This window comes from Stomoxys calcitrans, chromosome 2 (genome assembly GCF_963082655.1).
Source record: "Stomoxys calcitrans chromosome 2, idStoCalc2.1, whole genome shotgun sequence".
In the NCBI taxonomy this organism is placed as follows: Eukaryota; Metazoa; Arthropoda; class Insecta; order Diptera; family Muscidae; genus Stomoxys; species Stomoxys calcitrans.
In genome coordinates, this window is record NC_081553.1 from 17,078,124 (window position 1) to 17,105,307 (window position 27,184).

General features: G+C 33.9%; 2 protein-coding genes across 4 annotated transcripts in view; one reads left to right on the forward strand and one right to left on the reverse strand.

Annotated features, from left to right (window-relative positions):
* On the forward strand, window positions 1-24,545 carry LOC106081857 (sodium-independent sulfate anion transporter). Of its 3 annotated transcripts, none has more exons than XM_013244093.2 (8): window positions 1-107; window positions 21,101-21,400; window positions 21,469-21,693; window positions 22,951-23,066; window positions 23,133-23,436; window positions 23,498-23,800; window positions 23,860-24,179; window positions 24,249-24,545. In XM_013244093.2, exons 1-8 carry the CDS (start codon window positions 38-40, stop codon window positions 24,456-24,458), a joined length of 1,848 nt encoding a protein of 615 aa, XP_013099547.2. In that variant the 5' UTR covers window positions 1-37; the 3' UTR covers window positions 24,459-24,545. The 3 variants fall into 3 exon arrangements, with proteins under 3 accessions (XP_013099547.2, XP_013099546.2, XP_013099548.2); XM_013244092.2 differs by lacking the exon at window positions 1-107 and adding an exon at window positions 16,963-17,180; XM_013244094.2 differs by lacking the exon at window positions 1-107 and adding an exon at window positions 17,630-17,981.
* The window catches only part of LOC106081858 (nucleoplasmin-like protein), a 23,502-nt gene continuing 2,572 nt past the window's right edge, over window positions 6,255-27,184 (reverse strand). Inside the window, exon 3 of the mRNA XM_013244095.2 lies at window positions 6,255-6,655. Coding sequence (XP_013099549.1) covers window positions 6,347-6,655 — 309 coding nt within the window. The 3' untranslated portion in view covers window positions 6,255-6,346. The remainder of the gene's footprint in view (window positions 6,656-27,184) is intronic.

The following is a 27,184-nucleotide window of genomic DNA, read 5'->3' on the forward strand; positions in this document are numbered from 1 at the left end:
TTTGTCCCCTTATTCCGGTTGGCGATGCCGTAGTCGAATGCCGAATTGTTTACAAAATGGTATTACGGTTGCCGAGGACGAAAATTCGTTTACATATTTGGTATCACGTAAGTCGAATTCGAAAGTCAAATTTGACGAAAACGATCGATATATAAGTTAATTACATTTTAATTACATCGGACCTGTTTGTCGAAAGAGTATGGAACCTACTTTTATATAATTTTTTTATTTACTTCAATATTTTTCTATTATCAAAAGGCGAATAAGTTACAGAATGCCACGAAATGTAATATTCGCCTTCGACTACGACTGATGTCGATTTTCACCTTCGACAACGGGAATAAGTGGGTTATCTGAACTTTTAATATTCTTCATTGATGCATTTTTAATCAAAATTAAGGAAATTTGTTTGACGTTCCTCACAAACGCCTTAAACGCATGCTATAGATCAAATGGATATTAAAAACTTACGATGTACACAAATTATTAATGTATTGGTCTTATATTTTGTGTATGCTCAGAGTGTACTCTGCATAAATAACCACCTAAACTTAGGGAGTGAATTTTTGGGATATTCAATAAAGATTAAGGAAATTGATTTTGTCTTTCCAAAACCGTCCTAGTTGGATGCGATAATTTGAAATTTAAATATACAAATAGTCAACCAAAAATACATAATTTGCTGCCGTATCAATATTGACATACAGAAAGGGCAGTAAAAATTAATTAAACAATCAAATTATTGGAGGTAGTTGAGTTTCATCACTGATAATGTTTGCATAAATAGTTATCGCTCTTATTTCTTCTGCGTTCTCAAATAGTCTATGACTGACCAACTATTTTACCAATTCTTGACTTGTTAATTTGCCACTACCAAAGATAGACCAAAGTAAATATTGGCTTCTTTTTTGTAGCACGTGCAATGACCATGCTTTTGAGTACTTTTTATTTATTATAGTTAATTGAACTGATCATTGAAGGCGCTATATTTAAATTGAAATCTTTTGAAATTTAAAATTGATGCCTCTTAAGATAAACTATAACGACAAATACTGGGGGTAAGATTTGAAAGCTCGCGACATGAAAGACAAGACACCTAGCTATAACATTCAAAAAACGAAAAATATGTCCAATAATTTCTTAAACAAATATTGGGTTGCCAAAAAAGTAATTTCGGATTTTTCATATAGTCGGCATTGACAAATTTTAACCAAATTTTAAGCATTAATCGAATTGGATCGTCATGTAACTGAGCGAGATAGGAGAGAAGTTAAATATACCAAAATCAACCGTTCATTATCACATAAAAAGTCTTGGACTGGTGAAAAAGCTTGATATTTGGGTACCACATGTAATGAAAGAAATTCATTTAACAAACCGAATCAACGCTTGTGATGCATGGTGAACCAGCTCAAACCACTTCAAAGGCTGATATCCACCAAAAGAAGGTTATGCTGTCTGTTTGGTGGGATTGGAAGGGTGTGGTATATTTTGAGCTGCTTCCAAGGAACCAAACGATTAATTCGGATGTTTACTGTCAACAATTGGACAAATTGAATACAGCCATCAAGGAGAAGCGACCAGAATTGGTCAATCGTAAAGGTGTCATATTCCACCAGGACAACGCTAGACCGCACACATCTTTAATCACTTCGGAAAAACTGAGTGAGCTTGGCTGGAAACTTTTGATGCATCCACCTTATAGCCCTGACCTTGCACCATCAGACTACCATTTATTCCGATCTTTGCAGAACTTCTTAAATGGTAAAACTTTCGGCAATGATGAGGCTATAAAATCCCACTTGGTTCAGTTTTTTGCAGATAAAGGCCAAATTTGCCAGGAAGATGGCAAAAGGTTATTGAAGAAAATGGCAATTACATATTTGATTAAAGTTCATTCTAAGTTTTATTAAAAATGCATTTACTTTCTTTTAAAAAATCCGCAGTTACTTTTTGGGCAACCCAATAGAACCCCAATCTTTATTTCGACTTCTTGTTGTGCAGATTATGTTTTATAGGCAACAGAACTGCCGTCGATAAACTTGGTTAACCCGGAACCTTTCGGGTCGACGCAGTTCGATTTAAGGGAGTGGGTGACAAATGTAACATTGTGGTACAGCGAAACAGTCGGTAGGACGCCGAAAATTCTATGGGGTGACCTGTTTCGTGAGAGTACGAGACTATTACTGAAAGGTAGTAACAAGGTCAGTATAGATTTTGGTGTCATAACGGGACACATAGGACTACGAGCTCACTTATGCATAATCTGTGCAGCAAGTGATAGCATGTGGGGAAGATGATGAAACGTAGGAGCATTTCCTATGTCATTGCCCGGCTTCTCGGCCAACAGACACTGGTACTTAGGAGCGGACACGATACCAGACATAAACCAACTTAGGGGAGTGGTGTGGAAACTATTAAGGATTTTGTAAATAGCACGAAATTCCTAACCTAAAATTTCCTTTTTCGGCACAAGCCGATTAGTGGCTAAGGTGTATGTCCATAATGACATGGGGCGGATTAATATCTGCACCCTCATTTCAACCTAACCTATTAAACTGAAATTGAGAAATGTATTCAGAAAGGTTTTAAGAAATTTGAATATGCGTTTCAATTATACCTTACGACAAATATTTTAGTTCATGGTCGGAAAAATTTTTACCAAATGATTCATAGTGAAATCTTTACATGATTCGGCTCGGCCCAAACTTATCGCACAATATTTCCATTATCGGTGTCCAAATCAAAGATGAAAAGGTATTTCGAATTTCTTTGTACATAGCCTCGTTAAAATAGTTGACGTGGAAGTATGATTCGAGGGTCTTAAAGGTTTTTTAATCATCTGAGCAGCAGGCACCTGCTTCACATCCCAGATGGACGATTACCTGGCATGAGACCAAGGGGTTGTTATCGCATTGCTACGATGTAAATGGGGTCGATTATGAATTGTCGCACAATTATAGTTGCTTTGCCAGGAGATAAACCCATGAAATAAAAATTAGTACAAATTTGGAAATCTTACGTTTAAAACAGTATTTTGAGAGCTCAGCTACTAAGTAAAACTCTAAATAGGAATGGAAATTTCTATAAAAATTTGGCCGTTGGTAACTCAACTCAAATTGGGTTGCATTTCATATTCGACGCATAAATTTTAGTGTTAAAGCAGTAAGTTAAGCATTGAAATGTAATCAACTTAGCCGAATCAACGGTAGAATAATGAACTTAGCTAGGAGATTGACAGTTTGATCAAACAACACAAGCAGTGTTGCCGTTTTTGGTAGGTTCCTACCAAAATTGGTAAGTTTTTATTCTCTTGATAGGTTGGTAGGCTAAACTAAAGTTAATTGTTGGTAGGTTTTTCCAATATGTAAATACCAAGTAAATTACTAAAAAAAAATTGTCGCTGATAACTTGAAATTAATTCACTTCTCGTCGTTTCTGCGTATTCATTAAGAGAGCAGAACAAAACTATGGATGTCGTGGGGCCCAATACTGTTACAAAGTTGTGATATAGACTGTAATGAGTGTCATGGGATCTCTTCCAAATTTCGTAAATTCTGGGTAAGAAATCCGGCTTTTATCCATTCAATGTCTTCAACCGGAGATAAGGCTATATGGAAGTTACATACAAATATGGTCAATCTGGTCCATACTCAGATGTTGAGGGGTGGGTCCATGCAACTCACCGTAGCGGCGAAAATGTGTGGTAAATGCACATTTATTGGCTCAAGACGTTAAATCGGGAGATCTCTTTATACATACTCAGCACAGTTTTTCATTGAAATCGGGGTAAAATTATGACTTTTATGAACACAGAAATTCTTATTAGGTGATGGGTATAAAGGGTGCTATATAAAGATATTGGCCATCTTTAAGCTTTAGTCTGTGAAGTCATTTTAAGAGATCGACGGACAGACATGGCTACATCGTCTTTGAATATTACGACGTCTAGTATGTATACTTTGTAGGATTGAAGATGCACAATTAGGTGTTTTTCAAATAGAATGACAAAATGGCCAACTTTTCAATGGTGGGTTTAAACCCGTATTTTTGGTTTGTAGGACATTTGGTAGGTTTTGGTCAGGTTGAATAGGATTTTTCTTAAATTTTGGTAGGCAACACTGATCACAAGCTTTCCGGCTTCGTTACGGTTCAATCCCAAGGCAGCCAGTTGTATGTACTGGATTGACCCGATGAATTCCTTCATCGGCAAGGGCTGCCGCCTCAGTGTACCACACACTGCTACTACAACAAGCGTTACGGCAACTGCAGCACAGACCTACGTGCCAAAACCCCGTTTATCCTCACCGAAACTCTCCCCTCGATGCACGATGATTGTCCACAAATCAGTCAGCCGAATATTTTCATGAACTTTAAACTCGTTTAAAGAGTTCTTAACCCTTTTTTTTTTTTTGAAAGATCGCTTTTGGTTGTTGTAGGCACATTTTCATGTGAAGGTTGCGATCCTCGTCAAGCACCATAAGTGAGCAAGGTAGTTGTTCCAACTATCGAACAAGATGGCCATTGGTTATTCAAAGGGGCCAATAACTCGCATCATAGGCACTCAGTATTCGTGCAAGAGCCGGTGCGGCCTGGCCTCTCACTGAAATTCTCCGCTCCATACCGCTGATTGTCCGCGACTGTCGTTCAGCTATTCCGTAAGAAGTATTCCACTATCCGCAAGCTTTTCGTGACAGCATTGAACACCACACCCATCGGACCTCAATGTTCCAGGATGTGGGGTGCTCACAGTAGAGCTGGCAAAATATCGATATTTAATTTTTTGACTGAATATCGATTAATATTTTTCCCATCGATATTATCGCAAAAGTTAAATTTTTTGCAAAACTAAAAAAAAATTAGCAATCCGACACTGAACGTATACTTTAAGACATTGCACCTATAGAGGGCGCAATTTTCATCCGATTAGGCTAACATTTTGTACGATGATCTCTCTCATGACTTCCAACTGACTTTATTAAACTTGATTTTATTTGGTCTTTGCATTGATATTGCTCCTAATTTTTACTTCTCGGTTTCGTTTGAAACATAGATGATGGGAAATTAACGATAGTATTGATACTGTCGACATTTATTATTGAAACTATCGAAAATACGAATGTTACGATTATCGATAGTTTGCCAGCTCTAGCTCACAGCTATCCCGCTTTTGGTGATCAATTTGAGTGTTAAAATGTGCCAATCGTTTTTATTTGTTTTTACCATGCAAGAATTTTATTAATTTTAAACACATTACATAGTTTTTTTGTTTTTTTTTTATTGTTTTTTCAAAATTTATTTTGGATTTCATTTCGTATAATGGAATTGTTTCCTTATTTAGCCTTATGGATATAAAGTTAAGTAAGAAAAGAAAATTTTACATAGCATTTTATAAAAATGTATGATTTGTTTATATTGTTTGTGTAGGTTTTGTTTGTTTAGTATGTATTATTGGTTTTCTTTCTCTGTTATTGTATAAAAAAAAATGCCTATAGAATCGCCGTCGTTATAGCCACAACAGATATTGTTATATATACTGCTGCACTGGTAACATGCACAAACGTTTATCGATCAAAACTCTTTTTGTTAACATTTTAGTTTTGTTTCCTAACTTTTCTCAAACATTACGATACCTGAATAATTTCTTTCTTTTATTTTTTTTTTTTACTTTCTTATTTCATTTTTTTCCATCTTACATATTTTTCATCTTTAGTATGGGGATAGGTATTGTTATTGTTGTTGTTTAGGTTTCTCGATAGTATGTGATTGTTAAGTAACTGCATTTCTATATCCTTGGGAGGCTGATAACATAGAATTTGTCCAAGAACAATGATCAAGGTAAACTGATTTTTCCGGGGGATTGGGAGGGACTTACAATTTCTAATATTGTAAACAAGTATGGTAAAAATAAGCATAATTCTCAAATCAAGTGTAATTATTAAAAACAAAAATCCCTTAAAAAGATTTAGAAGAATTTTTTTAAACAGGAACCAAGGAACTAAAGCCTTCCTATACACACACATCACAGCATGATTATCAACACCAGCATAGTGAGTGATATTTCTATCTGGAGACATTGGGTAAACAATTCTTTTATTTTTTTTTGTTGATATGAGATCGATCCATGCTGCAAGCGCTGTACTGGGGACAGGCAGGTTACTTAAAATAATAGTTGCTTAATATGTGGTCTGGCAGTAAGCTATCGCTAGCCAGCTTATCCAGTAGGGTCGTTAAGGGGTTAGTGATTTGTGATATTCTCTTTTTACAACTTTTTATTTTTGTTTTTTGTTTTTTATGTCTGTTTTCATAAAAAGAGGAGAGGTAGTACTGGCTGAACTTATATTATTTATTTCTTCTTATTTTTGGCATTTTTGCCATCGGCATTATTTTCCATTTTTTGTTTCTTCTTTTGTGGTTGTGCCTCATCCTCTTCCTCTTCGCCATCGTCCTCTTCATCGGACTCATCATCATCCATATCTACCACCTCCACTTCATCTTTGATATTTTGGCCATGAATGTAAACGGGACCGTTGCCTTTGATCAATTTGAATGTAGCGGATGTTTCGTAGAATTCAATGTCAGGATTGACGGCACGTGTTTCACCAGCTTTCAAAACGGCAATGGGAATTTTCAAGTTGTCTTTGACGGTGTGAACCTGCAAACAAAAAAAGAATACAAATTATATATAAGTATGGTACTCGTATACCTATTTTATTTCAATTTATTATTTATTTCATATTTTGTATTTGCAACACGACACCCCTATTCTGAATAATAATTTCCTGAGAGTTTTTCCCTACACCCTCCCTTTTCCCTTATTCAAAACAAACTTGGAAAAAATTAAAATATTTCCCAAGAAAGGAAGTAGGTATTCTGAATCAAAACAAAAGGGAGAATAAGAGATAACATTTGGGAAAAATTCCCCCAAACTAATGGACGGGAGGGAGTTAGAATAAAAAATTATGAATTTTAACTGGTTTTTTATATGATACCACTTCTTACTACGCATTTACGAACAATTTACTATATACGGAAAATATTTTTCACTTTTTCATCAAAAAAAAAAAAAAAAACAACATTTGTTGGGTTCTCCCGGTTTAAATAATATGCCATGTACCCACAATAGGAGATTTGCATATGTCTTTTATGGGTTTATTATGTGTTGAGTGGTTGTCTGACAATGAAACCAAAATTAAATTTTGTATTATGTATGACAACTTTAGTCATTTGTTATGGGTAATAGTGTTTTGGCAGTCCCGCAGCAATAAAATGTGTAAACAAATGACTAAACCACCACGAAAAATGATAGAAGTTGTGAAACACCATGAATAAACATTTTATCTTTAATCTAAAGCACTGTTGAACTATCTTTTTTTTTAACGTGTAAAAGATAATTTTATGTCGCTTTTTACTGCGCTTATCAATGGTTTTCTTTAGCTGCTCCAATCCTAAAATTATTTAAAACACTTAAAGAGATGGCTTACTGGATTTATATCCAAGTTAATTTGCAATACATCTGCTGCAGTTCATATAATGGAAATACATTGACACTCCTGGCGGTGGCCCACAACCTGTCATTCCTTCTTTGCTACTTTTATTAGCTGCCAATTACTTTTCTTTATTTCTTTGAAATCTTTACACCATATCAACTATTCTTCGGAAGTACGAGGCGATGTTTTCTTTTTTTTTCATCCGGGCTGCATTTGTGTTTGCCTCCATTTGGTTCATATTTTAATATCCTTAGACCATATGTATAAAGAGATGTCGCTAAGGGACAAGCCGTTCGGAATCGCATAGTTAAAGGAGGCCCTTATCATTATGCCTAAAAAAGCATGAAGTCTTCTGCATATCCCTCAATGCAATGTTCGTGGACAAACTTGCAACATTGCACTTTAGACCATCCAATTATTCAAAAATACTTGGTGCCACACACATACAGTAGGAATAAATCCATAAGTCGCTTTTCGGCAGCACTATGTCTAGAACTAAAGAGAAGCGGCCGCCTCCCGGAAATCTTGATCAAATCTTCAAATTTGAGCTCCAAAAAAGTAGGCCTATAAATAAAGCAGCGTTTCAGCCAGACCACTAAAGCATTCATGACGACGAAGTCGAAGAAGGAAACATCTATACTTCTCACTGAAGTAGTTCTACCCAAGAACGATCCGGCAGATTTAGCCAACTTTATTCCAACGTATAGGAAGTGCGTCCCGCATGCAACAAGGGACGACACGACACAATCTATAAAATGGTGAAGTCGGAAAGTTGTTATCACAACATAAAAATATCAACAGTAAGCCATAGTTGTGCACTATTTAAATACAAAAAATATGACATTACAAAAGCAACCCTAAACATGTTTGTAAATATTTTTAACAACCTTATTTTTCCATTCAATATTCTTTTTCCCAAAAAATAGTAAAACGGCTGATATCGAAAATTCAAAATTCCCTTTCTCAAAATTTTTCTCAGAAAAGAAGGATCTTATTCGAGAGTTAGTCTATTTGGCCAAAAATACTTAACACTGACTAAAATCTAAATAAATTATTATACTTATGAGATTACAAAAGAAATTGGTTTTGTAGACTCCCCACCCAACCATAAACAACAACACTGTTTATGGAAAAAAAAGAAAGACTGCCTACTAGGAATAGGGAACACATTCAGAAGCAAAATCATATGATCAAAACGTTAGTCAATATAAGGGCACAAAATAAATATCAGGATTCAATTGCAAAATGCATTGTAACAAAAACTATTTTACCAGCAAGTGCACCCCCAAAATCTCTTTGTAACCGCGCATATTGTCATAGCCATATATGATAAGACATACATAAATAAATCTAATGCATTTGGATAAAAAGTTTGAATCATAAAATGAAATATTTTTGTGCATGGAACACGAATTTGTGACCGCATTTTAATTATCTCACTTTTAGCTTCACTCTACGATAAGACAGTTACTATGGTACATGTATGTTTGACGTATGCATTTTTTTTATTCATGGAGGAAACTATTTTAGTTTCCTCACGACATGCTTATAGACAAAGAAAAAACAAGACACAGATATTAAAAACTAAATTAGCAAAAACAATATTTTTGTTAACTCTTAATAATTTTTGTTTAAGCTTAAAACTTTTAAACGTATATCGGCATAGTATGTATGAATTTGGAAGAAGTTTATTAGATTATTCCAAAGCTTGTATTCTCCTGTACAACCTGGACGGAATTAGAAAGTAATTGATTGCCCCATAGAAAAATTATTTGATACTTCCTTCTTGCTGCCCTTAAAGGCTGAAAAAAGCAGCAGAAATCGGTCAGTACTGGGGCAGTCTCGATAATACAGCTTAAATATTGTCAACTTAGTACAAACATATATTTTGAGTTTTCAAGATCGGCCAGCGAATCAAGCAATAATGACAAAATGTAAACCTAATTTAGCCTGTTAATTACTTCCATCTTTATCATTCTTGTGTAGCGTCTTCATGTAAGGTATGCAAGTTTATGAACTAGAACAATAATATGACAATCACTCGCGGAATGCAAACTATATATTTCAAGATGTGCCATTACTCATGATAGTCATACTCTACTAATGCGGACGGAAAATATTTTTCAGAGAAATTGAAATAGCAAAAATATTGGGTTGCCCAAAAAGTAATTGCGGATTTTTTAAAAGAAAGTAAATGTATTTTTAATAAAACTTAAAATGAACTTTAATCAAATATACTTTTTTTACATTTTTTTTTCTAAAGCAAGCTAAAAGTAACAGCTGATAACTGACAGAAGAAAGAATGCAATTACAGAGTTACAAGCTGTGAAAAAATTTGTCAACGCCGACTATATGAAAAATTCGCAATTACTTTTTGGGCAACCCAATCGGTACATAAAAAAAATCATATATTAAAAATTTTAAAAAATTATAAACGCATATTATAAAATAAATAAATATTAAGATATAAATAAAAAATACATTAAAAAAATATGACATGTAAAAATATATTTACAAATTAAAAAATATATAGAAAAAAAATATATATATATAGTGAAATATAAAAAAATAGTAAAAACTACATATTAAAATAAAAAAAGTAATGGAATTGAATAAAACATATAAAAAACAATAACAAATAAAACAAAAATCAAAATAAAATAACAAAAAAAATAAAACAAAAAAAAATAAATAATACAACAAAAAATTATAAAAATAATAATAAAAATAAAAAAAAAATAAAAAAATAATAATAAAAATAAAAAAATAATTAAAATAAAAAAATAATAAAAATAAAAAAATAATAATAATAATAAAAATAAAAAAATAATAATAATAATAAAAATAAAAAAATAATAATAACAATAAAAAAATAATAATAAAAATAAAAAATAATAAAAATAATAAAAAAAAATAAAAAATAATAATAAAAATAAAAAAATAATAATAAAAATAAAAAAATAATAATAAAAATAAAAAAATAATAATAAAAATAAAAAAATAATAATAAAAATAAAAAAATAATAATAAAAATAAAAAAATAATAATAAAAATAAAAAAATAATAATAAAAATAAAAAAATAATAATAAAAATAAAAAAAATAATAAAAATAAAAGACATAATAATAAAAATAAAAAAATTAATAATAAAAATAAAAAAAATTAATAATAAAAATAACAAAATTAATAATAAAAATAACAAAATTAATAATAAAAATAACAAAATTAATAATAAAAATAAAAAAATTAATAATAATAATAATTAAAATTCATTCATTCTGACAACATGCTCTAGCCAACGCAGCCGTTGTATTTTGATATGTGTAACATACTATCGTCGTCATACAGTCCATACAGCTCGTGGCTCATTCAACGCCTATATTCTCCATTAATGCAAACTGGGTCATATATTTTACGAAGAATCTTTCTCTCAAACACTTCAAGCATCGCCTCTCGTGCTTTCACAAGTACCCATGCCTCAGAACCATATAACAACACGGGTAGTATCGGTGTTTTGTATAGAGTGATCTTTAAAAAAGGGGATTTGTATTAGAAACAGAGAACACTACGGGTATGCAGCCGGACAATATCCGATTGTATAAAAATAAAACAAAAAACTTAACAACAAAAAAAATACAATTAAAAACACAATAGTAAAAATATAAAAATTTAATTTTAATAATCAAGCTCGAGGTCAACTTTCAATTTTTATATAAAAAAGGTCGAAGAAACAAAACCAATTTGATTAACATTAAAACAATGCCTAAAATTAAATAAGACAAATAATTAACAAAAAAATAAGACAAAATAAAAAAAAAAGTTTATCAATAAAAAATTAAATAAAAATAAACTATAAAACCAAAAAAGTTTTTCACAAAAAATATGTTTGGGCTTCTTAACGTAAAAATTACATTACAATTTGGGTTTAAAGTGGAGTACGCACTTCAAATGAAATATTTGGTTGCAGCAAAGACATTTATGTCTCCACTGAAAAATAGTTGTTTAGACAAAAAGATGGCGCCAAACATCGATTTATAATTTTGCCCGGTTTTTAATAATTTGTGGCTAATAAAGTACACATGTACTGAAATTAAACGTTTTTATTCGCAAATAACTCTATTTCATGTTGCATGGACCTATCAACACATACATCTACTTTAGTAATTGCAGGAAAAAAATACTGCAATGCCTATTATGTCTCCCTGTTACGCAAAGAAAATTTCATTTGAGCTGCGTACCTGCAATAGAATTTATTGGTAGGGGTATCGGAAACGAAAATTTCGCATAATGCCCCTAAAGAAAAAGTGAAGGTGAATTCCAAAACATACCCGATATTAAAATTATAAATAAAAATAGTTTTACCATATTAAAAAAATTGTTGCCATAATAAAACAATCATGTGATAGTGACATATTCATCCTAAACATTTAAAAAGCGTGAAAAAATCACTTCCCCAATTTTTATGAGTATTTGTATACATTCTACTTAGTATCAAAATAACAGGTTAACGTGCCCATCCATCACTTTGGAGGGGTTTATCTGTTTCAACGTCAAATCAAACCCTTTTAAAAATGTCTAGGAAAGAAAACAACAAAAATTACAACGCATTGCAAACTTTTTAAAATGGCTCGGCATAAACAAAACCAAAATGTCAAATTTTGAATAGATTATACATTATTGTATGGAATAAAATATACAACCAATATAAACCTAATAAACCTATTTGCAATCTACATTGTTTTGGTAATGTCGGTCCTAATGTAACGTATGTTCATACATACATCATTTTCCGAATACTGTCAAGGTCAATATACATTTTACTATAACTTAGCCTCACATATAGTCAGAGTTAACAACTTCCAATACCCCCTAAAATTATACAACAATAAAAAAATACCAAAAAAACGACAATCCCATGGCAGCCGGTTGTACGTACCGGATTGACCCGATAGAATCTTCATCGGCAAGGGCTGCCGCCTCAGTGTACGTGTTCGTCTTTTTTCGTCATGGGAGAGGCACATCCCGGAGTGCCTTCTCCGTATGCTTTTGGTCCGTGCCGGGATTGAAAAGAACCCCGGACCCTGGTTCTGTTCCGTTTGCCAGAACCGCCTTCATCATCGGTCAGTGTCGGTGAGGTGTAACAGGTGCTTGGAGTGGGTACATTTCCGTTCTTGCTCTGGCCTAACTTCGCTACGGGAGTATAGTCATACTGGCTATGTCGCTAGGTGCTGTGCGAACACAGCCAGCAGTGGGTCACAAGCGTCGCCGTCGTCGCCTTCGGCGTCCTCGTCGTCGGACTATGTGATCCCCCCGACCTCTCCCGTACGGCAATTTATGCAAAGACAGCACCCTAGCCCTACTATTGCCAGGCCAGTGTCGGGAAATGTATCGTTCCTGCAGTTAAACTGCAATGGACTGCGAGGCAAGATTGATGAGATTGTGGATTTTATGAGTCGGAAGAGCATATCGGTCGCAGCGATCCAGGAGACAAAGCTGACTAACACCTGCAGCTTGCACAGTTGTCACGGCTACAATGTGCTACGTAAGGATCGCTCAAGGAATGGAGGTGGGGGATTGGCCTTCGTTATACACCATTCCGTGCAGTATAGACCTATCTCGCCTGCGCTTGACGCTAGTGACCCATACATGGAATGTATGGGGGTAGCAGTCAAGTCTGGTACTGCCGAGATAGAGATATACAACGTGTATATACCGCCGGTTGGCAGCTGTGTCCCGATTAATGGCCAGGCCTACAGCCCCGACATAAGTGGGTTGCTATCTGGCCATAGTCGTCTGGTTCTGGGGGATTTCAATGCACATCACTCGTCATGGCATTCTCCCCTAGGCAACGACCAGCGTGGCATAGCTTTGGCAGAGCAGATAGATAGCTCCACGTTTTGCACGGTGAATGAGGATGCCCCCACTAGGATTACGAGGAGGTGCAGCAGCTCGCCAGACATCTCAATCGCATCCCCTGATCTCCTGAGTGACGTATCATGGCAAGCCGTCATCTCTTTGGGGTCAGACCACCTCCCCATAATCCTCACCATCGACCGACCACCCGACTTCATAACCTCTGAGCGCCGAACGTTCATCAACTATAAGAAGGCCAATTGGACTGGCTTCAGAGAGTATACCAATCGCCGCTTCAATGAACTGCCACCCCCCTCTGATGTGCTTGTGGCCGAGAGGAAATTCCGAGACATCATCAACGCAGCAGCCGCTCGCTTTATACCAGCCGGTCGAATACCGCAAGTGCGACCCAATTTCCCGGCGCAAGCAGTGGTACTCGCAGACGAGCGTGATGGGATTCGTGCTATGGACCCCGCTAACCCCAGAATCAGCGAGCTGAATCTGGAAATAAACAGGGTAGTCAACGAACATAAGCGGAATTTGTGGCTGGAACACTTGGAGCAATGTAACTTAGGCACCGGTGCAGGCAAATTGTGGGCCACTGTTAAGTCTCTCTCGAACCCCGGTAGACGGGACGACAGGACCTCAGTCACTTTTGGCGAGTTAACCGTGACTGATCCGAAGAGATGCGCCAGGTTGTTCAACCGTCAATTTATCGTGCATCCCGAGAGAGACAGGGCAAGGAGGAGAGCCATTCGCCGTATTCGTGGTCTCCGAGCCGATGAACAGCCATCACAATTTACCGTGGGCGAAGTTACGAATGTCATCCGTGGCGCCAAATCTTCCAAGGCGTTGGGCCCCGACGGAATCTCTACATTGATGCTGAAGAATCTGGATTTACCTGGAGTTGAGTACCTTACCACTGTCCTTAACCTGTCATTGAACACTCTTATAGTTCCCGATGTCTGGAAAATGGGCAGAGTGATCCCGCTACTGAAGCCTGGTAAAGACCCGAGTTTGGGGGAGTCGTACAGACCGATCTCCCTTCTCTCACCAGTGGCTAAGACGCTTGAGGCATTACTCCTCCCGAGCCTCGTAGGAGAATTTCCATTCGCCGAGCATCAACACGGATTTCGGAGACTGCACAGCACAACAACAGCTTTGCATGCCATCACCACACACATTTGCCGTGGCTTCAATCAACCCAGGCCATGTGATAGGACGGTCCTCGTGGCATTGGACCTATCGAAGGCATTCGACACGGTCAGCCATGCCAAATTATTTGAGGACATCGCCAACACGTCCCTCCAGCCAGGCCTTAAACGTTGGGTCGCGAATTATCTGTGTGGCCGCCAGTCATTTGTGGAATTTAGGGACAAGAAGTCAAAACACCGTAGAGTGAAACAGGGAGTTCCCCAAGGCGGGGTGATATCTCCGGCTCTGTTTAACCTCTACCTTTCCTCCATCCCACCTCCTCCAGACGGCATAGAGATCGTATCATATGCGGACGACTGTACGATCTTGGCATCAGGCCCCCCACCCATTGATGACATCTGCGATAGGTTGAACGTCTACCTCAACGAGCTTGCCTCATATTTCGCTGCAAGAAATCTGAAGATATCCGCCACCAAATCTTCAGCCACACTGTTCACTACAAATACGCGTGAGGTGAATTCTGAGCTGACTGTGATGGTCGATGGAGAATTGATTCCGACCATCAAGTGTCCCAAAATACTTGGAGTTACATTTGACAGCTCCTACACTTTCTCCCCACATGCCACAGCAATCTGCAATAAAGTCAAAAGTAGAAATAAGGTCCTCAAGTCACTCGCTGGCAGCACTTGGGGTGCAGACAAAGAAACCTTGTTGACCACGTACAAAGCAATTGGCCGGTCTGTGGTAAGTTATGCAGCGCCAGTGTGGTCACGTCAGCTTTGTGACACGCAGTGGAATAATATTCAGATCTGTCAGAATGCCGCCCTCCGAACTGCGACGGGCTGCCTCCTTAGTTCTCATGTGGACCACCTCGACCAGGAGACAAAGATCCTACCAGTGCGAAGACATAACTACATGCTGTCTAAGCAATACCTTTTGGGCTGTTATCGCAGAAATCATCCAAATCATCATCTTGTGGATAGATACCCACCGCCCAGAAGCCTTAAGGTAGATCTACATGATCTAGAGCGTGAGGTCCAGCGCTACAAGAGAGAACCTCTAGATCAAGCGGCATATCAAGCGGGTCTGAACAACATTCATGCAGACACGGTAGCAGACGCGTTAACTGGCTACCGGGTGAATGTAGTCCTTGGAGTACGACCGCCACCCATTGCACCCGAAGAAATCGACCTCCCCCGGCAAACCAGAGTGATTCTGGCTCAATTACGTTCCGGCAGATGCAGCCGCCTCAATTCCCACAGAGCTAGGATTGATGCCGACGTGCAAGATGTATGTCCCGACTGTAACCAGGGACCGCACGATACACGTCACCTGTTTAACTGCCCGGCCAGACCCACTCGACTCAGACCCAGATCCCTGTGGACGCACCCCATCTTAGTCGCGGAGTTCCTGGGTCTTGACACTCAACAGAATCAAGCAGACGAAAGATAGTACACAATAAACTGCTACAACAACAACAACCAAAAAAACGAATCATTGCGGTTAATTATTAAAATACCGAGTGAAACGAAATTATCCAATTATATACATATCATAGGAAAATTTTCCATTGAAAAACTTTAACAAATTTTCCACAATCAATTTTGTGGTAAATTAATATAAAACAATACTTTTCGCTGCATGTTATTCAAAAAGCAGCCAATCGTTGCTCGAAGACTTAAGGAACATACATATGTTGCTCATGGAATATTTGCCAAAACTTTCCACAAAAGAGCCTTCACCTGAGAAAGGTATTTTTCCATTTAAAAAAAAAATTGATAGCTATTTAATGGTCATAACGAAAACACATCTTATCATTTAATATTTAATTAAAACAATAATAACCCTGAAAGAAAATTACCCTCAAAATTATAGACAAATGCACACGATGACTACAATTCTTCGTAGACCAATAACATGTGACATAGAAATCAGTGGACATAGCACTACAAGTGTATTATCTGCAACCGTATCAACCGAAAACTCCTTGAGATGTCATTAACGGCAGGTAATCGGTGCTAAATGAAGCCAAAAATCAAGAATACCTTTTTGAGCCGCCACTAAGAAATTTATTTTTGTACATCAAAATGCCAACTGTCATAAATGGGATATATATGAAGTTAGGTAGACAATCTGAGACATAATCTCTCGCACAACAAAAATTCTTATCGCCAAGAATGACAACAATTAACAGAAATCGAGCCCGTAATGACAAAAAAATTATCAAAGTGATTTTGCTGTTACTTATGGCTGAGCTAGCTGTTGATGATCAAGATTATGATAATGTTTACTTCTCAACGCTCGCTCAGCTCAGGCACTACCTAAGATTATTGGTGGGTTTCGGCTCTCAAAGAACGTTGAAATGTTTGTTAGCTGTCGAAAATCTATGAGCACAACAACAGGCACATGCCAGCCTGACGCCTCTTATTGTTAGGCTCTCTTGTCCATATATAAACTAAGTGAAACCTTATCACCAGAAATTTCATTCATTCATTTGCTTTTCGAAAGTGTTGCCGAGCGGATCGAGAAACGCACGCCACTGACAGGCCACCTCTGTATAAACGTCGTTCTACACCTAGAAAATCCCGATAAATCCTAATACAAGTCGGCGAATGCGACCCAAAAGGCTTTCCAACGTTGACGAGGAAAATTGTTTTATTCAAAAAATGCCCGACATCGAAGGTGTGCATTAAAAATTTAATTAAAATATCCAATACTTAATTAAGGAAGAAAAAGGAAGACCTTTCAGATTAAAATCAAGATCAAAGTGAAAATAAAACAATAAAAATTTCTAAAAACAAATTACTACACACCAGCAACAACAACAAATAAGTCCGAATTAATGAAAATAATGACAAAAAGGAAAACATTTAAAACGTGACTTAAATTATTTAATAACAATTAATTCCCTCCCTCATGTTCATTTCAATTGTGTAAAATAGTTAGTCAAAAATTAGCAAGCGTCGAGCAGTGCTTTATAGATCATGTGGCCGCCTCATTCGTCCGTGGCAATTTTTTCGGTGAATACCGGAAGAAGTGTTTTTTTCTCTATAAGTAAACGCGAGACTAATGAAATTATTTTATTTTAATTGCTGTTAACATTTGGCTGAATCAATACGGTGATAAACTCTGACATATCCACACGTTAAAGAAAATACTACTATTTTATTTTAAAAGATTTTGAAAGACACGATTTTAAGGCTCATGAAACAGAGACCGGTGCATTACATGTGTAGTACATGTGTGCGTAAATTTCAATCTTAAGTGTTCTCCTCAAAGTGTTCCATTCTAAACAAAATCTGTATGAATTATTGAGTTGCAAATCAAAAATACTGTACATTGATGAAGTCAACTTCATTGTTGTTTGCAAAGTGAAAATTAATTTGTGTAAAAGCCATATTTCAAATTTCCTAATTCTACAATAATTTTTAATCGGCCAAGTGTGAAGTAAAAACATTTTTGTCGCTACCATGGAAAATTGTGGTATGAATTAAAATTTTATGAACTATGATCGCACAAAACTCACGACTAGTTTTCCCTAAAAAATTAGAAGAGCTTGTTTTCATTATACCTAGCTCTATGAAAAGATGAATTAAAAAAAATCTAATAATTAAAAAGTAAAAAGAAGCAAAACCTTTATAACAATAGAAATTACCTACAAACAATTTTGCAATTTAAAAGAAAATTAAAAAATTATTTTAAACATTGTAAAATAAATAACGAATAAATAAACAATAAATAACTCAATACAAAATAAATAAATTAATAATAAATAAGAAATTAAAAATAAATGAAAATAAATAATAAACAACAAAATAATTAAATTATTAGTAAAACAAAAATATTAATATAAATAAATAAAAATTTATACAAAACTAACAAACAAATAAAATATTAAATGAATAAATAAAATAAGAATAAATAAAAATTTTGAATCTTATAAAAATAATTTAAATATATAAAAATTTAAAAAATAAAATTGTATATAAAAATTTAAATATCATAAGCATTAAAAGTATATATAGATATTAAAAAAATAAAAATTAAATAAAAACATAAAAATAAAAATTAAATCGAAAATAAAAAAATAAATAAAAATTTAAAAATAAAATAAATAAAAATTAAAAAAAAATAAATAAAAATTAAAAAAAAAATAAATAAAAATTAAAAAAAAATAAAGAAAAAATAAAGAAAAATTAAAAAAAATAAATAAAAATTAAAAAAAAATAAATAAAAATTAAAAAAAAAAATAAATAAAAATTAAAAAAAAAAATAAATAAAAATTAAAAAAATTAAAAAAATTAAAAAAAAATTAAAAAAAAATTAAAATAATTAAAATAAAAAAATAAATAAAAATTAAAAAAAAAAATAAAAAAAAAATAAAAAATAAAAATAAAAATTAAAAATAAAAATTAAAAAAAAAAATAAAAAAATAAATAAAAAATAAATAAAAAATAAATAAAAATTAAAAAAAAAAATAAAAATTAAAAAAAAAAATAAAAATTAAAAAAAAAAATAAAAAATAAAAAATAAATAAAAATTAAAAAAAAAATTAAAAAAATAAATAAATATTAAAAAAAATCAAACAATATATATATATATATATATATATATATAAAATTTCAAAATATTTATAAAAAAAATTAAATAAAAAAAATAAATAAAAAAAAATTAAATAAAAAAAATTAAATAAAAAATATTAAATAAAAAAAATTAAATAAAAAAAATTAAATAAAAAAATTAAATAAAAAAATTAAATAAAAAAAATTAAATGAAAAAAACAAATAAAAAATTTAATAAAAAAAATTTAAAATTAAAAATAAAAAAAAAATTAAAAAAATTAAAAAAAATTATAAAAATTAAAAAAATATATATATAAAAATTAAAAAAAATATATATAAAAATTAAAAAAAAATATATATAAAAATTAAAAAAAATATATATAAATTACAAAAAAAAGAAATTTTTTTTTCTACCCATGTCGAGTATGTAAAATTCAGGCGGAGCTGTGACAGTCGCCATATAATAGGATAAACTTAAATCAAACAGCTACAATTTTAATAATAGAAAAAGTATTAAATTTTTATCAGTGAAGGCGAAAGAAGCATTACAAATATTTTTTCGATCCATTAATTTGTTATTTACTATTGATTTTACGTTAAACTTCCTGCCAACATTTACCTCTGCCCTATAATTTATAATGGGCTCATCCTTTTTTTTTCGATTAAATAATGTCTAATAAAATCTTGTAAAGATTACAATATATTACCTATAGAACATGAGGTTCTACTTTATCAGGCATTAAAAATCAATATTTACCACGTGAAACTCATAGCAACAGTCGTAAACATTCAAACTGTATGCACTTTTCGATTAATAACCCGCTTGTTGCGGTTTTTCTAGCCTTTAGTGCGTGATGAGCACACTATCACAGCTGAATATACTACATTGTGTTTGTATATGTATCAACCAAGTGAAGTAAAACACGAAGATGATAACACTGTAAGTGTGCTACCGTTCGGTATTCCAATGTCTATGCTGCCCAGCTATGCTTTAGTGATTTCCAATGTGAAAATGTGATTACCGATGAGTAAAAGTCATTCTTTCAAAATACGGAACTGGTAGAAAATTTACTTTCCTTTATCGAAAGGTTTAACTTATACGTTTGGGACAACTGCTGTTTTATTTGAATACTGTATAGACAAGCCGTGAAAGCCGAAAAAAGCAAAAAAAAAGTTTCCAGTGCGAGTCTGTTTGTGTGCCAAGGGATGGCAACGCCAACCCATCAAAAAAACAGTGCGAGGAAAAATCTTAAAATAATAGTAAAATTAATAAATTAAATTTGTAATACATATGTGGCCATAAAAGCAAAGAAAATGTATTAAGATTTGTGCATGCAATTTTATAAATAATTGTTTTTTATTTTATTTTGGCATTCACAATATAGGATTTCTGCGGGTGGCCACACCTATTTGTGAAAAACATATCATGGTAATCCTGACGACACATTTTCTACATATGCCTGCCTGCACTGGTTAGATAGAACCTCGTTATCCTGGAATGATGTCATTTTCATAAAAATTTTCTTGCACTGCTTTATATAGTATTAGAATAAAACACAGCTGCACATACACAAACGTTCTTATCATCATTAGTTTTCAATTGAATACATCTGCTTTCTAACTCGCTAGAATCAATATTTAAGCATATTACACCAGATTTCCTGCATAATCCACTAATTGTTAAATATTAACATAATTGTTAACATAATTGTCCAGTGAGTTTATATTTGCATATGTATGCACACTAAATCAATTGGATCGATCTGAAAAGAAGTAGTATTGACTAATTCATAGCTATGGTATGCAAACGAGCTGATAACATTTAGTAAATATTTTTTTTTTGATCCTATTTATGTAGACGACAAATTTGAGTCTAGGAACAAAACATACAAATGACGCACTAAAAACAGATCCATCAAAAACGCTTAATTAGTAGAAGACTGTACACTGTAATTGCTTTAATTATATACTGAAAATTAAAAATAAATTCTAATCAGTCAATTAAAATACCATTATTTCCCCTATTTACTCCTCCTATAGATAATCTGTATCATGAAAATTTACCGAATATTTGTCAAATTGTGAAAAATCGTAGCAAAAAATGCTGTGAGCCCGCCACATGCAAGCAATTCTTACCGATTATCAGTTGGTTGCCTAAGTACAATGTGCAATTTTTACTAGCCGATTTTGTGGCGGGCCTAACTGTTGGTCTCACCGCAATACCTCAAGCAATAGCCTATGCTTCCATAGCTGGCCTACCAACACAATTTGGACTGTATTCGGCATTTATGGGATGTTTTGTGTACATAGTGTTTGGTACATGCAAGGACATAACCGTGGGTAAGGTTTAAAGCAGATATGGGAAATGTATAAAATTAACCACATTAAATAACCTTATTTTTTTACAGGTCCTACCGCTATTATGGCCTTGATGGTACAGGCTCATGTCACAGGCAGTTCGGATTATGCCGTCTTAACATGTTTTCTTTCCGGTTGTGTTATTTTTTTATTAGGTATTTTTAATTTGGGAGTTTTGGTGAGATTTATTTCAATACCAGTGACAACGGGCTTCACAACTGCCGCAGCCATTACAATAGCTAGTGGACAAGTCAATAATTTGTTTGGCATAAAAAGTATGTATATATTTTTTTAGCATTTATACACAAAGAAATTTTTTATTATTAGAGACAAAAAACAAAGAAATAAATAACAAACAGTAATTAAAAATACTAATAAAATAATTATGAATTATAATAATAATAATATGAAAATAATTATATAAGAATAGATAAATAATATGATAAAAATAAAAGACAAATAACATAATAATAGAGAAATAGTATTATAATAATAATAGAAATAGTTCAATAAATAAAAACAAAAAGAAAAAAGAATGAACCAAAATAAATATGAATAATGCGAAAACTATAAAAAAACCATTAAAAAATTAATAAAGGAGAATATATTAAACAAAATAATGAAAAAAAAAAATATAAAAAAAATTAAAAAATTATAAAAAAAAATAAAAATTTATTAAAAAAATATATAAAAATTAATAAAAAAAAAATATATAAAAATTAATTAAAAAAAATATATAAAAATCAATAACTAAATATATTTAAAAAAATAAAAAAAAATACAATACAAAATAAATAAATAAATAAATGTATAAATAAATGTATTAAAAAAATATGTTATAAAGATAAATAAAAATACAAAAAAAAAATTGAAAATATAATAAAAATTATTATAAAATGCATATAAAAAATTATAAAAAAGTATAACAAAAGACCAAAAAGCAAGAGCTAAAAAGCAAACAAATTAAAAGAATATATCAAAAAAATTAAATTATAGTAAAAAAAATGATAACAAAATAATAAAATAAAAAAAAAATAATAAAATAAAAAAAAAATAATAAAATAAAAAAAATGATAAAATAAAAAATAATAAAATAAAAAAAAAATAATAATATTTAAATAATAATAAAATAAAAGAAATAATAAAAAAAAAAGAAATAATAATAAAATAAAAGAAATAATAATAAAATAAAAGAAATAATAATAAAAAAAAAATAAAAAATAACAAAACATAAAAATTAAATAAAATAAAAGAAATAATAATAAAATAAAAGAAAATAATATTTATACAAAAAAAAAAATAATAATAATATAAAAAAATAATAATAAAACAAAGAAAATAATAGAAAAATAACAATACAAAATTAATAGAAATATAATAATAGAAAAATAACAATACAAAAATAATAGAAATATAATAATAGAAAAAAAACAAAACATATTAAAAACAATTAAATTTTAAAAGACAAAATACAATTTTAATAGAAAACATGCCTCCAATGTATTCTTAATCAACATTTGTTATTACATTAGGTTCTTCAAATGAGTTTATTGAATCCTGGGTTAATTTCTTTGGTCATATAACTGAAACCCGAAGGAATGATGCTATTCTTGGCATAGCGACTCTAGTCCTATTACTTTTAATGATGGTAAGAAAAAGATTAAAAACATACTCTAATACCTTTGGTATCTGTATTCTTCTTTGCTTTTGTTAGAAAATCAAAGATCTACCTTTGTCGTGTAAAATGCTCACCAAATACATATCACTGTCTCGAAATGCCTTGGCAGTTATTGTGGGCATTGTACTATGCTACTGTCTTTCCCATGATGGTTGGTTGCCTTTTAGAGCCAGTGGCGAAATAACTAAAGGTATACCACCATTTAAACCACCTCCGTTTAGTACAACAGTGAATGGTACTAAAGTAACATTTGGCGAAATGGTTACAGATTTAGGAGCATCTTTGGCCTCAATACCTTTAATTTCAATATTAGAAAGTATAGCGATAGCCAAAGCTTTTTGTAAGTTACATTATGATTTCCTAAAAAGTCAAAATAATAACTTAAATCTTTTCTTACTTAGCTAAGGGAAAAATTGTTGATGCCTCCCAGGAAATGGTGGCTCTGGGACTTTGTAATATACTAAGTAGTTTCTTTTCCTCAATGCCCATTACCGGATCATTCACCCGCACTTCTATCAACCACTCAAGTGGTGTTAAAACTCCCTTGGGTGGTGCTGTAACAGGAGCTTTGGTCTTGATGGCCTTAGCATTTCTGACCACAACATTCTCTTATATACCCAAAGCCACATTGGCTGCCATTATCATATCCGCCATGATATTTATGGTGGAATATGAACGTATTATTGAAATCTGGAGATCAAAAAGTAAGAAATTGTATAAAAAGTTTACATGTCAAATTTTTTAATACAAATTATATTTTCAGAAATGGACGTAATACCCTTTTCGGTTACAGCCCTTGTTTGTTTATTTTGGAGTTTGGAGTACGGCATGGTTTGTGGTATTTTTGTCAATGCAATTTTCATTCTCTACAAAAGTGCAAGACCAAAAATCCTTATAAGCCTGGAGAAAGTCAACTCAGTACCATTGGGACTGGTGCAAGTGCAAGAAAATCTTTGCTATTCCTCTGCAGAATATTTAAAATCCAAAGTGGTGAAATTTGTAACGACACAAGGCGATAATAGCATCAAAATGATAATAATCAAAGGCGATGAAATAACAAATATTGACTCTACAGTTGGATTGGTGAGATTTTTATGAGATAGTCCATTGTCACATGCTGTAAATGATAAAAATTCATAAATTCTTCTTCAGAATATTTTATCTCTTAAGGAAGACCTTTCCCTTTTGGAATGCTCTTTAATATGCTGGAATTGGAATTATGACGCTGCCGGTGTCATTTGTCGCTTACATCCAAAAGAGAGATCAATGTTTAAGTTTGGCAAATCAATATCGGAGATTGTGGCAGAAGTTGCATACAATATGACACAAACGGAAATTGTTGACGTCCCAGAAGATTCATAGAAGAACACATAAATGATGTAACACAAATAGTTTGTAGTATTATTAATTTCATTCCATTTTTATTGTTACTAAAAAGACTGCAAAAGATTTCTATGTAATTTCATTTGTTAAGAGAATAAATCCATAAAATATTTTAAGAAACATATAAATAAATACAACCTGCCAATGAACGACACAGCAAAGTGCTGTGCAAACATAAACAGCAGTCGCCGTCGTCACCTTCTGCGTCCTTAGACTATGTGACCCCCGGCCTCCCCCTGCGGTAATATATAATATACAGCAGCATCCCAGCCCCAATACTGTCAAGCCAGCGCCGGAAAGTGCTTTTTGCAATTGAATTGCAATGGTCTGAGAGGCAAGATTGACGAGTTGTAGATTTTATGAGTCGAATAATCTATCGGTTGCAGCGATCCAGAATACAAAGCTGCCCAACACCTGCATGGATGCAATGTGCTACGTATGAATCGCTTAAGCAATGGATACACCATTCCATGCAGTATAGACCCATCTTACCTGCGCCTGACGCTAGTGACCCCAACATAAAGTGCATGAGTATAGCAGTCTGGTCCGGTACGGCCAAGATAGATCTGTTAAACGTGTACATACCGCCGGTGGAAAGTTGTGACCCAGTTAATGGTCAACCTTACAAACCCGACACAAGTGGGCTACTGTTTGGACATAATCGTCTGGTTCAAGGAGACTTTAATGCGCATCATGCTTCATGGCGTTCTCCCCTAGGTAATGGCCAGCGGGGCATAGCTTTGGCAGAACAGATTGAAGGCCCCACGTTTTGCACGGTGAATAAGGATACGAGGAGATTTAGCAGCTTGTTAGACATTTCTATTGCATCAAGCCGCCATTTCATTGGGATCAGTCCACCTCCCCAAAATTTTCACCATCGACCGACCGACCGAACGACTTCATAACCTCTGAGCGTCGCGTGTTTATTAATCGGTTTCAAAGAGTACACCAATTGGGTCGGTTTCAAAGAGTACACCAATCGCCGCTTCAGTGAACTGACACCCCCTTAAATGTGCTAGTTGTCTAAAGTAAATTCCGAGACATTATTAACGCAGCAGCCGCTAGCTTTATACCAGCCGGTCGAATACCCCAAGTGCCCCAAGTCCCGGCGCAGGGACTGGTACTCACAGATGAGCGTGACGGGGTTCGTTACATGGACCGCATTAACCCCAGAATAAGCGAGCTAAATCTGGAAATTAACAGAAAAGTCAACGAACAAAGGCGGAATTTGTGGCTGGAACACTTGGAGCAATGTAACTTAAGTATCGGTTTAGGCAAGCTGTGGTCTACTGTTCAGTCACTCTTGAAACCCTGTAGACGGGACGACAGGGCCTCAGTCACTTTTGGCGACGTAACCTAGACTGATCCGAAGAGGTACGCCAGATTTTTCAACCGTCAATTTATTGTGCATCCCGACAGGGTGTAGAAGGAGAGCCATTCGTCGTATCCATGCTCTCCGAGCCGAAGAACATCCATCACAATTTACCGTGAACGAAGTTATGAATGTTATCCGTGTCGCCATGTCAACAACTGCTCTGCAAGCCATCAACGCACACATTTTCCGTAGCTTCAATCAGCCCAGGAAATGTGATAGGACGGTCCTCGTGCCAATGGACCTTACGAAGGTAATCGGCAAGGTCAACCACGCCAAACTATTTGAGGACATCGACAATATGTCCCTCCACACAGATAATTCGCTGGGTCGCGAATTATCTGTGTGGTCGTCAGTCATTTGTGGAATTTAGGAATAAGAAATCGAAACACCGAAGGGTGAAACGGAGTTCCCCTAGGAGGAGTTCGTCAAGGCACATGCCACAGCAAATTGAGATAAAGTAAAAAGTACAAAGAAACCTCTCGGCACGGGATAGATGAGAGCTACACACAGGCTGGAACATTGAGGTCCGTTCTGTGTGGTGTTCATTGCTGTCAAGAGAAGCTTAGCTTCGAGCTGACGGGCGCATCCACAGGTTGCGGATAGTGGAATGCTCCATTTGGAGTAGCTGCAACCGCAGTCGCCGACAATCAGCGGTTTCGAGTGGAGTCTCAGTAGGAGCTCGGGGGTTATTGCACAAGTGCTGAGTGCCTATGATGCTCGATATGACAAGGCTGGTTATTGGCGCATTTAAATAACCATTGGCCAACCTGTTCACTCGGCGATCGGTCCTCTGGACCATGGCATAGTGCCTCACAAATCTTGTAAGCACTAGGAGGGGATAACCACCTCTGAAAACATTTTTCGATATTCTTGTCAGGTTTCGAACCCATGCGTTCAGCGCCATAGACGAACATGCATACCTCTGCGCTGCGGTAGCCTCCAAAAAAATGGTTACTTCTGTAAAAGGCTGAATCTGATTATTCGTAGACCTGTTGAATTGTGAACGGTGAATTTAAATTTGATATTAAGTCTCATTTAATACACGGATGCTCTTATGGGGATTCTTTCGGTGAATTAATTTGGAAAACAATAGGAACACTTATCAAAACCCTGAAATAACTTATGAATTGTCTCCTTTTAGTAACTTAAAATCTAAGTGCGAAAAACAAGTGGTTACTGTTCATCCACATGCTTTATTCGATTCGTAAATTAAAGCATCATTAACACCTCAAATTGGTTCGTGGAGTCCACACCGCACCAGAAAAAAATGGGATAAGAAAAAATAAAAAACCTATAAAAACCAAAGAGGTGATGTCAAATTTTTTCGTTT